The 12,082-nt window shown below is 41.7% G+C and overlaps 1 protein-coding gene across 1 annotated transcript; it reads left to right on the top strand.

Annotated features, from left to right (window-relative positions):
- Positions 1 to 7,978: 7,978 nt before the first annotated feature.
- On the top strand, positions 7,979 to 11,388 carry LOC139784328 (uncharacterized). Its single transcript, XM_071723491.1, has 2 exons — positions 7,979 to 8,248; positions 9,985 to 11,388. Exons 1-2 carry the CDS (start codon positions 7,979 to 7,981, stop codon positions 11,386 to 11,388), a joined length of 1,674 nt encoding a protein of 557 aa, XP_071579592.1.
- Positions 11,389 to 12,082: the final 694 nt, after the last annotated feature.

The raw sequence follows: 12,082 nt of genomic DNA, 5'->3' as shown, positions 1-12,082 counted from the left end.
TTGACCCTGACCTATACTCTTATTATTTTGACAATTTCTTTTCGAAAAAAATTCTTACCTATTACTTTTAAGTTAATTAATCTATTGGAAATTATTAATTCTATATATCCGTATGAGGTATTTTCGTTAACAAATATATTTATATGTATCTCTTTATTGCTTGTCCCCGCAGGGTTTGCAAGGCGTTTTTAAGGAACGGTCCCAAACCTTTACATCCACCTCCTCGCTTATCCACATACATAAAATTTTTACACAATACTGGCGTTTTCCAGGGACGTACCCAACCCTTTACAAAAAACCATCCCCTTATACCCGACCTGGCCGCGTGCGACCCTTTACATCCTGGTACCCCCCATCCTTTCGGACCTTGCCTCTCCTCTTTCTCCTTTTGGCCGCTTCCTCCGTTGGCCTTCCGTTGGGACCCTCTTCCGTGCTCCCACTCCTCAGCTCTCCGCCTCCTCACCGCTCCCGCCTCTCATCCTGGCATCCCCCACCCTTTCGGACCGGACCTTGCCTCTCCTTTTCCTCCTCTTAGTCGCTTCCTCCGTTGAGCTTTCGTTAGGACCCTCTTTCCGTGCTCCGACTCCTCCGCTCTCCGCCTCCTCACCGCTCCCGCCTCTGTAACACAGGGATAACCTCTTCCCTCTCCCTTTCCCTCCTCCCTCCCTCACCCTCTCTGCTATCCCCCCCTCTTCCTTTTCCGTCGCCTCGACGTCCCGCCGCAGTGCCACCCCCTATGGCATCTGACACCCGGCGCCGTCTCGGTCCACCGCCGTTTCCCCCAATACTGTCCTGACGTCCTTCGCTGAACACCGCTACCTCGGGCCCCAGCTCATGCCACACGTAACTCCTATTCTCCGTCTTATCCCCCCACCCTGTCCACTCTTATCACTTCTTCAGGCACTGGTTCCTACCCCCGGTTTTCCCCTCGATCACCTTCCCATCCATCGTTCTTCCACCGCCGAATCCTGCCCCTACTTCCTCTTTCCTCACCCCCCTCCCCCTCTCTTCCCACCACCTCCTTCTGTAGCCACCTCCGTCCGTCTTCTTGCCGTGCGGCGGCCGATCTCTCAGCTCACGCGCGCTCGGCACCTCCTCTCCTTACTCGTTCTCTCCTCCTTCGCTTTCTCACCCCCTCTCTCTCTCTCTCTCTCTCTCTCTCTCTCTCTCTCTCTCTCTCTTCCACGCAGCCGGCCTCCCCTCCTCTCCACCGCCCTCGACCCTCAACTCGCCTCGATCGTTCGATCGATCGATCCGTCGCGCCGCCTCACATCTCCCTTCCTCACCAGTCGCGCCACCATTGCAGACCCTCCGTCTCGCGTCATATCGATCGATCGCCCGATCGATACTCCATGTTATCACTCGGCGCTCGACTCCCTTGTCTTGTAACCTGGGCTGCCGACTATAAATCCTCCTCTCTGCTACCCTTCCGTCTCTTCGCCTTCATCTTCTTCTCCTGCCCCGCGGCGGCCGATCCACCCTTCTCAGCTCGCACCGCTCGACGCTCCGCTCGATCCTTCGCCTCTCCGCTCACCCGCTCAATGCTCCGCTCGGTCTTTCAATCTGTCTCCGCCGTCCATCGATATATCGCCACAATCTCATGCCGTCTCGATCTATCAATTCTTCGCTCCCGCTCTCTCACATATCCGCACTCTCTGCACTCAACTCCACAACTCACTCTGTACCCCTCCTACCCTCCCCCTCGCCGCGTCCTCCGTCCAATTCCCCGCCGTCATTCTAACCTCACTCTTAACTCTCCTCTTCTCCCTCGATTTCCGGCCGTTTCACCTCGATTCTACCCTCACCTCCAATGCCACAGCTTCCTCTCAACCTCCTTCATACCCTCCTTCAATCCTGCACCTCCACCCTTTCTCTCAGCTCCGTTTTCGACCCTATTTCTACCACCTCGAACTTTCCACCTGTTCCCCCGCCGAGGGCTAACGGGGGGACAACAAATATATTTATATAAATACTATATTTTATATATTATTTATTTATGTCGAATAAATATATATATATATATATATATATATATATATATATATATGTCATTTAGAAATTAAATATTATTTTGAGTTCTTTTGACACAATTACTTTAAAAAATCAACATGTCTTAAAGTTATTTTAACACATAAACAAAAGTTAAACGTAAATTTTCAAATAATCGTAAACTTTGACATACAAAATAATTAAATTTACTAAAATTAAATGTTTCTATTACACATAATTAAGTAAAATCTGTAATATAATTAATATCATGTGAACTTGAAAAATAAAGTCAAAAGAACAAATATAAATGTAAAGTATAGTTTCAATGTCACTTACAGGATGCACGTGTTGTAAACAATCCTTATGATATCATCAATCTGCTGCAGTTTATTTTGGGATATTTTCAGCCAGTGGTTGAAAACAGATGTTAATTTTGTACACCTATGTTTTTCAGTACATTGAACAATGTATTTAAGCGGCTCCAAAAGTTTCTATACGACAAAAATCATGACTTTTATTCTATTGTGCATGAGATCAATAACGAAACAAAAGTAAGATACGAAAGTCGAATTGAACGAAGAATTGAATTATAAAATTGAAAGAAGAAAAGGGAGAATGGGGTATATATAGGACTGACCTTATCCTCGCTCGCTCGCTTGCTCGCGCGGCCGATCTGCCGCGGACATGATGAGGTATAAATGATACGTGTCAACGTGCCAACACGGAGAGACGGCCGATCCCTGACCACCGTTCAACGTACAATTGCGTAAGGCAGGCCCCATTTTCTGCTTGCGTCTCGCGTCCTGGCTCGCACGGCCCGGCCGGTGCGTGAGGAGATTCATGCCCTTATGCCGTCGCCCATTTCGCATGCAAATGTCCGGCCGTCCGCCCGCGTAGCATGAGGATCACAATAAATAACGATCAACGGACAAATTACCACCCTACGTGATTTTTTTACGCCATGTACGAACGGCCCTCTCCCACTCTGCTTTTTCTCTCCTCGAGCCTGATACGCATGTATATGACTCGTTACATGCACGTATGCATTGCGTGTCCTTGTACCATGATATTCCATGTTACATATACACGTTACGTTAATTTACCGAGACATGATAGAAGTGCAGAGAAGAGATATATTACATGAGAATAATAAAAATGTTATATCGATAATATAGATCATAAAAATTCTAGCTTCAAGAGTTAATTAATTAGATACGTGTATAAAATATATACATAAGTTGAATAATTTATCTAAAAGATTTGTTACATTGTATATTTTAATAATAATTATAATCCAACGCGCTTTCTCTTTTCTACTCCCAGAACTACATAACGCAGGATTGTTCTCATGCCGCTGTGTGTGGATCGCAAATTCTCGCGCGTAGTTCTTCGTAAAATATCATTTGTATCTTCGCTTTCACTTTCATTTTCCTCGCTAACGGCATTTCGTTCAGCTGCCGATAAAGCGACAGCAGAAAGTGATAATCCTCGTCTTGGTACACGCCTTGAGATCATGCGTTTTCCTTACTTATCGTACTGTCGACGTTTTTATTACCTGATTTACATCGCGATGTTCCGATCGAGAAACGCGGTCATTGACAATTTGACGGCAAGCGTGTGCATTCGCACGCGATCGTTATCGAGATCAAGGGAATGAGTGCCTAACTGACGAGAAAAGATTCTCGAATTCGCGACTCCTCCGTAGTGAGTTGAAAAGCCATAGAACAAGGAAAACGGCGAATGGGCAAGAACCAATAAGGACAAAACTAGAGTATTTGCAGACCATCTGAAAAAAGTCTTCGAACCAGTTGCAAGCGCGTCTCCTGAATAGCGAGAAAGAGAAGAAACAATCATGAAATACCTAGCAACGCCATCGCAAGCGGAAATGCCCTTGCAAAAATAAAAGCTGAAGAAGTCAAAAAAACAATAAATGATTTACAAGCTAATGTTACGTCCTGTTGACTCCACGATTTCTTTCTTTCGTGGGATCGCTCATTTCATCACACAAAACAGACGGAAACCGTAAAATAGCGGTTATCAATTGACGAAGCGGATGCACTCCAATTGTCATCGCTCATTAAATAGTAAATGACGAAACCTTCCAGAAGACTCGAGCCTAATAAAATAGGCAAATTATAGACTTGTTTGTCGCATTCCATTCTAATTCCACGAAATGAAGCACGAAATTTCAATTATCTCGAAATTTCGTGGCATAGGGCGCAACAAATTAAAAATGCCATAAGGATATGGGTGACCTCTCGAGTCACGGGGGAGCTGATCTCACGCTTTTTCGTAAACGCAGATTTGACCTAAGACCCACGGCTCGCGACGATGATAAAGTTAAGCCTCTGGAAGGGACTGTCAAAGGGCAAGTGATAACGTACTCGCCAATGAATAGCCGCTAACTAGAAATTGCTCATAGACAATGACGATTTTTGGGGAAACTCGCCAGGGATAGGCGGGAAAGTCGAACCGACGTCACGATCAAAAGACAACTCCACCAATCAAATCAGAATAAAACATAATCCCGCCTCCTTAATTTTGTATAAAAATCGCGACTTTGCGCACTTGGAGTCACTTCTGATCCAGTCCGAGACGTTTTATCTTACTAAAACGTGAAACAGATTTCTGTTGCTCCCGCGGTTTCAACAATCGCGAGTAGATTCTGTGCGCGTCAAGATCACGTCGCCAGTCCCGAACCGAGTCAACCCTACGTCGGGAAGAATCCGCCGCAGTCACCTCAGATTCCACGATCGCAACCATCAATAGTAAGCCCGAGATACCCGCTCGGTTGTCATTATACATCTTTACATAAATATATATATGTATATACTATATACGAGATACATATATATTAGGGTGATTCAAAAAACCTTCTTTTTTTATTTTTCGCGATACACCCCAAAATATCAAAGCTACCTAAAAAAAGAATTTTCCTCAAAGGGGAGCAAAATCGAACAAGTTTTAGAGGTCGCTACCAGCGATTTTCAATATTTTCGATTAAAAATCGGTTTTTTTTTTTTTCAAATATTCAAATGCATAACTTTTCGAGTTTTAATGATAGAGGCATGAAATTTTCAGGGAATCTTCGTCAATTCATGTAGTTTATGAATATTGAGTTTAAAAAATTTATTTTCGGAAACAATTTTTTTACGTTTCTTTTGTTTATAATAAAAAATAATTGTCTATAACTATAGGCGCCAGCGATCTGGGACTTGGTTTGATTTTAAATTACATCTAGGTAATCCAAAAACACATTTCAATAATCAAATGCTTGAACATCGGTGAATTTGTTGCTAAAATTTGTTTTTAACAACAAATTCAAAAAACCACGTTACCCGTAATGTAGAAATAACGCATGTCATAATCTTTATTTAGGTGTCTGTATGCATTCCAACTTTTGTTGTCAAATTTAAGTTGATAGAATAATAAATTATCCAAATGCTACATATTCAATAATTGTTTTTTTACTGCGACTTATATTTGTAAAATGGATAGATTAATAACAATGTTACTTTTTTTGTAATTTGTCATAATAATTTTATTTTCAAAGAACAATAAGTACATCTTACAGTTTCGATCAAAAACTTATAGCACATTAATTGTTTCATGTTACACGGTTATAAGTTTTTCACATTTTAGGGAACGGGCCCTACGCTTTAATTTTTCTCAATAGCATTAATAATTGTTTTTTTGTTTAAGTTTGGGATATTTTTTCGATGCTTTACGACTCCAAGTAAAAATGCTATTGAGAAAAATTAAAGCGTAAGGGCCCGTTCCCTAAAATGTGAAAAACTTATAACCGTGTAACATGAAACAATTAATGTGCTATAAGTTTTTTGATCGAAACTGTAAGATGTTACTATTGTTCTTTGAAAATAAAATTATTATGGACAAATTACAAAAAAAGTAACATTGTTATTAATCTATCCATTTTACAAATATGAGTCGCAGTAAAAAAACAATTATTGAATATGTAGCATTTGGATAATTTATTATTCTATCAACTTAAATTTGACAACAAAAGTTGGAATGCAATACAGACACCTAAATAAAGATTATGACATGCGTTATTTCTACATTACGGGTAACGTGGTTTTTTGAATTTGTTGTTAAAACAATTTTTAGCAACAAATTCACCGATGTTCAAGCATTTGATTATTGAAATGTGTTTTGGGATTACCTAGATGTAATTTAAAATCAAACCAAGTCCCAGATCGCTGGCGCCTATTAGTTATAGACAATTATTTTTTTATTATAAACAAAAGAAACGTAAAAAAATTGTTTCCAAAAATAAATTTTTTAACTCATATTCATAAACTACATGAATTGACGAAGATTCCCTGAAAATTTCATGCCTCTATCATTAAAACTCGAAAAGTAATGCAATTTTGAATATTTGAAAAAAAAAACCGATTTTTTAATCGAAAATATTGAAAATCGCTGGTAGCGACCTCTAAAACTTGTTCGATTTTGCTCCCCTTTTGAGGAAAATTCTTTTTTTAGGTAAGCTTTGATATTTTGGGTGTATCGCGAAAAATAAAAAAAGAAGGTTTTTTTTGAATCACCCTAATATATATATATATATAAATTTATCTTTTAAAACCTCCTCCCATTTCGGATCAAAATCATAAACTAATTTTTTAGTGTACTCGCAAATACAACCGCCGCAAGTCCTGGTGCATAACTATCCGGAATCGGATAAAACGAAACAGCGCGCTCGTATAGTGGAGCGACAGCTCCTTGCTTCATTTTAAGACGCAAACAGTCTCGCATATCGACCACTCTATCCTTGATTCTCCTCTTTCGCCATCTCCCTTACCTGTTCTGTTGATTCCCATTGGCGTATCGGGTCTTCCCCGATACCCCAGAATCATCCCCCTTGTTGGAACCTTCCCTACTCTCCAGTTCCTTCCGAGGACACTTGCGGAGTGTCCGGGAGAGATCTCCAACTTTCAATTTCTCCCCGGTTACTGTCGTATATCGAGAGGACTCTCTAAGAAAGAACTGGTTCCCCCGCGCTCATCTACCTCGAACACCCTCTACCGAGACCGAACACCCTCTGCCCTCCTTATCCGACTCGAGTATCGAAATACTCGAGGAAGTTCTCCACCCGAACTTCATCCCCATAAAAATAGTTTACGAATATATAAATTAATAGTCAATCAATAACCATTCATTGTACCGTAATCATAATACGAAACCGTAAATTTTATATAACTATTTTGAAATAATGACTATGTTACCAAATTAATGTTTGTCTATTTTATACATTGTCTTTTGTATCTACACATACATAGCCCATACTCTTTCTTCACAATCTGATGTAAAATATTAGTTAACTTACCAAATGTATTCTGGCGGGCAGGATAGCCATTTACTATAGATTCATTTCCCTTAAAATCCTGCTCGATGACCTCCGTACCATTGTAACACCCGCGCCTTCTACACACACACACACCGCACTCACACTCACACCCATTTATGTAACACACGATTATTTTCCCATTTTGTTCTTTTTGTAATAAATGTGTAATAATTTTAAAATGAAATTGACTTCCCATTATTTAATTTAAGACCTCGCCTCACCGCTACCTCTCTAAATCGCACAAGGTCCGATCCCCGGTAATAGGGATATTACATCCTTGACCGAAAACAGGACCGCGAGTGCACGAAACTCTCAGCTGGCGTAATAGCGTCCCTTCTGGACGTTGACCCACGACTAGAGTTGTCCCGAAAAGTGCATTCGACTCGAGGCACGCGCCCTTCTAGCGTGAACCCGAGAGAACATAAAGATCTCGTTACGTCTTCCCATACCCCCTCCCTTGGATAGCCTTTCCTTCGCTATCCGTCGAACCAATATACCTAAATTCCGGGGTTCTGACGTAACACTGGCAACATTTTCTAATTCTATAGAATTAGAAAAATAAATATCATTTATTACAAAATACCTACATGGACTTTGGAGGAGTATGGATTAATTCCAAAAATGCCAAACTTTTTACAACAAGGAAGTCAACATGATACTTTGAGTGCAAATGAATCCCGACTGGTGACCGCGATACGTTGGGTTGTTGAAGCTGTAAACGGGCTACTGAAAACGTGGAAAATGCTTGCTCAAGTTATCCCCAATAGTCAAATTCCCTATATTGATGACTTTGTAAGGATTGTGGCTGCACTTTGTAATGCTTATAGACCGCCAAGAGTGGAAGCATCATCACCAGATGATGAAAAATTGCGCAAAGAATGCTTGCTCGAAGTAAGAAAACGAATGATCTCCAAAAATATATAGAGGACAATGGATGGATTAGAAGGTCAGTTATTTGGAGAAAAATTGAAGCGACTTTAATTGCAGATTTTCCACGTTTGACATTGGATGATCTTCACAAAATCACCATTGGAGTATACCAACTAAAACAAGCATCATCTTATGCTAGAGAACATATGTCGGATGATGGTAATTACATTCTCTATGTGCACCAAGAAGAATCGGACATTTTAAGAGTCAAATTGCAATCACGGCATACATCCTCAAAACAATACCAACTTTGGATTCGGTACGAAAGAGACAGTTTTGACCCTATAAGAGGCTGGTACTGCCAATGCAAAAATGGTGCGCGGACGGTAGGATGCTGCGCACACATTGCATCTGTATTGTGGTACCTAGGTTATGACAGGCATCAAGTAAATGCACCACGATATCACAGTGACGTGTACCCGGATTATTTGTTAGACGCAGCCACTTGGTCGGAGACCGAGGAATCAGAAGAAGAAGAAGATGAAGAAGAACAATAATTCAAGCACCCCAAATGGTGAGAGGCAAGGGGACTCACCTTAATCAAGCACCCCAAAAGGTGAGAGGCAAGGGGACTCACCTTAATCAAGCACCCCAAAAGGTGAGAGGCAAGGGGACTCACCTTCAATCAAGCACCCCAAAAAATGAGAGCAAGGAGACTCACGTAAATCCAAACACCCCACTCTACGTGGGCTTCTTAAGGAAGTTACGTTACGATTTTACTGTTTACGTGTGGAGAATCAACAAGAATAATAATATGATTTTAATCTCGGATCTCCTTAAGTAACGTTTCTACAAATCTCTTGTAAAAGCCTCATAACTCGCAAGTACTTAATGAAATGACTTAGTTATAGTGTTTGGAAAGCTCTCGAGATAAGCTACAGATATGTAAAATAGCAGGTTCTATATAAAATATTGAAATCGACATTCACGTGACCTTCAAATGACTATTCAAGGTCAAACCAATGACAACCATCTTATGTCCCCCTTGAAACCATACAACTTTTATCTGAAACATTTTTCTCAAAAACGCTTAGTTTTCCAAAGAAATGCTTGATACGGGCACGCTGATGCACCATGTATACTTGAAGTATACACTCTAAATACTTCCGTTTAGGCTGGAATTGACTAAATATTACTTCCAGGTTATAAGGAAGTGATTCCAGCCATTTTGGTCCAATTTTGAAGGGTGCCAAAAAACAGGCCTTGGGACCCTCCTCCTTTGACGACCTTATCGCTAATAAACATTGAAGAATGTGACATTCCATTACCAAAGGTCACCTCCACCCAAGTTTTTATACACTTACTCCAGCTTAACGAATCGAATCAGTGAAAGTAATACAATGCAAGGTTGAAGTCGATCGTTGATTAGAGTGTGTGGAATGTTTTCCCACAACTCAGACGTTCATAATGGAAAGTATTCATACATAACCGATGTCACCAGGGATGCCTGCACCCGAAGGCATACCTATGGGAGTTTTGAAATATCAGGCACTCTTATAACCGGATTGAATCAAACCAAACTGCAGCCGTCCAGTAACCTTAGCCGGTGTTGTGAACTCCGACAAAAAATGTACCGGAGGAGTATATTCAGACCCTTACGGATCATGGACAAATGTTCTTGTACTTGCCTCCGTTACAATCACTCTACAAGATTACACCGCCAATGTTAAACTAAGCTCCAATCGCTTATACCTTAGATCAGGAGTGCTTGTGATTTTAGTACCACCCTATGCACTGACATAGAAGGAGGAAGTACCATTGGAGCCCTATACCCGACCAAGCCTGTAGATTCACCACATACAATCAGTTGTACAGAGGTTACGCAGAAAAGTACCGACCTTGTAAACGAGCATTCTCAGATCATCTATACTGCTAATGCTCAAGATACCGTCTTCTCTTTGACCAGCACTAGCCGATATCAAACATGTGGATTCTCTTTTATCCGAACCGAACATCCCAAATTAGTAATTGTGGAAACCTTACCCGAAGTGGACATTGCTAAACGTACCGGCCGCGTAGAAAATCTCGACCTTTTCACGTATATGAATTCAAAGTTCGTTTACGTAGAAAAACACATCCGTGGTCAGCTCAACCAATTGTACAGAAACATCTTGTTACAACAATGTAAACTTGAGCTAAAAATGATGCAGAATGCCTTAGCAATAGCTGCACGGTCCCCCGACATCTTCGCGTACCACTTTATGAAAGGACCTGGATATATGGCCCTTTTGGCCGGCGAAGTAATCCACATAATAAAATGCGTCCCAGTTGAGGTAAAATTGACCCATACTGAGGACTGCTACGAGCAACTCCCAGTAATACTAAATAACAAAACTCACTTCCTAACACCGCAAACGCACATACTTCTACGACAAGGGACACAGATTAACTGCAATTCATTTGCACCTCCCATGTACCTCCTAGGAGACGCGTGGTATAGGATTATGCCAAGACCAGTGGAAACTGTGGCACCCACCATCATGAAGCCCATGACTAAGCCCGTTTGGAGATATGTGAGTCCCGGAGCATTAGCTACCAGTGGAATATATACACCAAAAGATCTTGAAGACCTAAAGGACCATATAATGTTCCCTGCCGAGCGACCCGCGGTCCTTAATACCGTAGCGAGAGGAGTAATGGGGCAATCAACCTCGTTACATGGAGGATCAATTGCCAACTTGATCGACGAAGCATCAATTGAAAAATATGCATTATCCGCTTGGCAGAAATTCTGGAGCAAATTTTTAATCTTCGGCAACATTAGCGCCGGAATCATCGGGATATATTTATTTATAAGAATCTTTAAACTGATATTAGATACTCTCGTACACGGGTACGCTCTTCACACAGTATACGGATGGTCCGTATACCTGATAGGAGCTATATGGGATTCCTTGACCCAACTCTTATTACATCTAGGAAAAAGGAAACCTGATACCAAAGGACCCACTGCTTCAGATAGATCGGAGGAAGAGAAACAATCTCTTAAGCCACAAACTCATATGACAACTAATAACGGACCAGGACATTCCTTTTCATTCGGGAGACCTCTCCTCCCTCCGAAGGCAACTTCCACTTACACACTTGAACTTAAAGGATAATAAAACTAATAATAATAATAATAATAACAATAGATTATGTATATATTTTCTCGGTCAATGTACTGTCTCTTACTATCGGTACCCTTTGACGCCAACCCTACCGTTCTTAATTGCATGCTACGACATGCAGGGAAATCAAAACGTCGCTATTCTTTTATAGAAATGGAAATTGAGTGTATCAACACCCGACTTTTGACCCGCGGGCCACTGAGGGCCAAGGTCGTAAAGGTGGAATCCCCCACCTTCCTATGGGTTCAATTGGAAAATTCGCGTGATGACCTAGACGAACTCGTCGACGATTTAACGCGCAGGATGATGCGCAGGAGTAATTTCTTGCATATGCCACCTGACCGCGTACTACCAGGAGAAGCAGTCGCCATCCGGGAAGGAAGACGTTGGCAAAGAGGGCTCGTGTACCAGATCGAAAGAAATGGATTGGTCACGATCGCTTTACGAGACTGGGGACGGGACATCCAGCGACCTATATTTGACACCTACATCCTAGAAGACCGATTCTGCAATCTACCTTGGCAGGCCATTCCCTGCGGGCTTGCCAATATTCAGGCTGTCGGGGCGAAACCAAAATGGCCCCGGAGAGTAAACGACCTAACCAGACTACTGTTAGAACGACGGGAAGGATGGATCCGGATTCGCACAACACTTAGAGACGAAGCCGCCGTAGTTAACTTCAGAC

The sequence above is a fragment of the Temnothorax nylanderi genome, unplaced genomic scaffold (assembly GCF_030848795.1).
Source record: "Temnothorax nylanderi isolate EJ_2023f unplaced genomic scaffold, tnyl_v1.0 TNYL_tig0611_pilon, whole genome shotgun sequence".
NCBI lineage: Eukaryota > Metazoa > Arthropoda > Insecta > Hymenoptera > Formicidae > Temnothorax > Temnothorax nylanderi.
Note: the sequence above shows the minus strand (reverse complement) of the source record. Positions and strands in the feature narration are given on the sequence as shown.

Excerpts from the sequence above, each read along its gene's own strand:
- LOC139784328 (XM_071723491.1), top strand. The coding sequence starts at position 7,979 with ATGCCAAACTTTTTACAACAAGGAAGTCAACATGATACTTTGAGTGCA. Across the intron at positions 8,249-9,984 it reads GCAAAGAATGCTTGCTCGAA|ATCAGGAGTGCTTGTGATTT; the intron begins GTAAGAAAACGA and ends CTTATACCTTAG.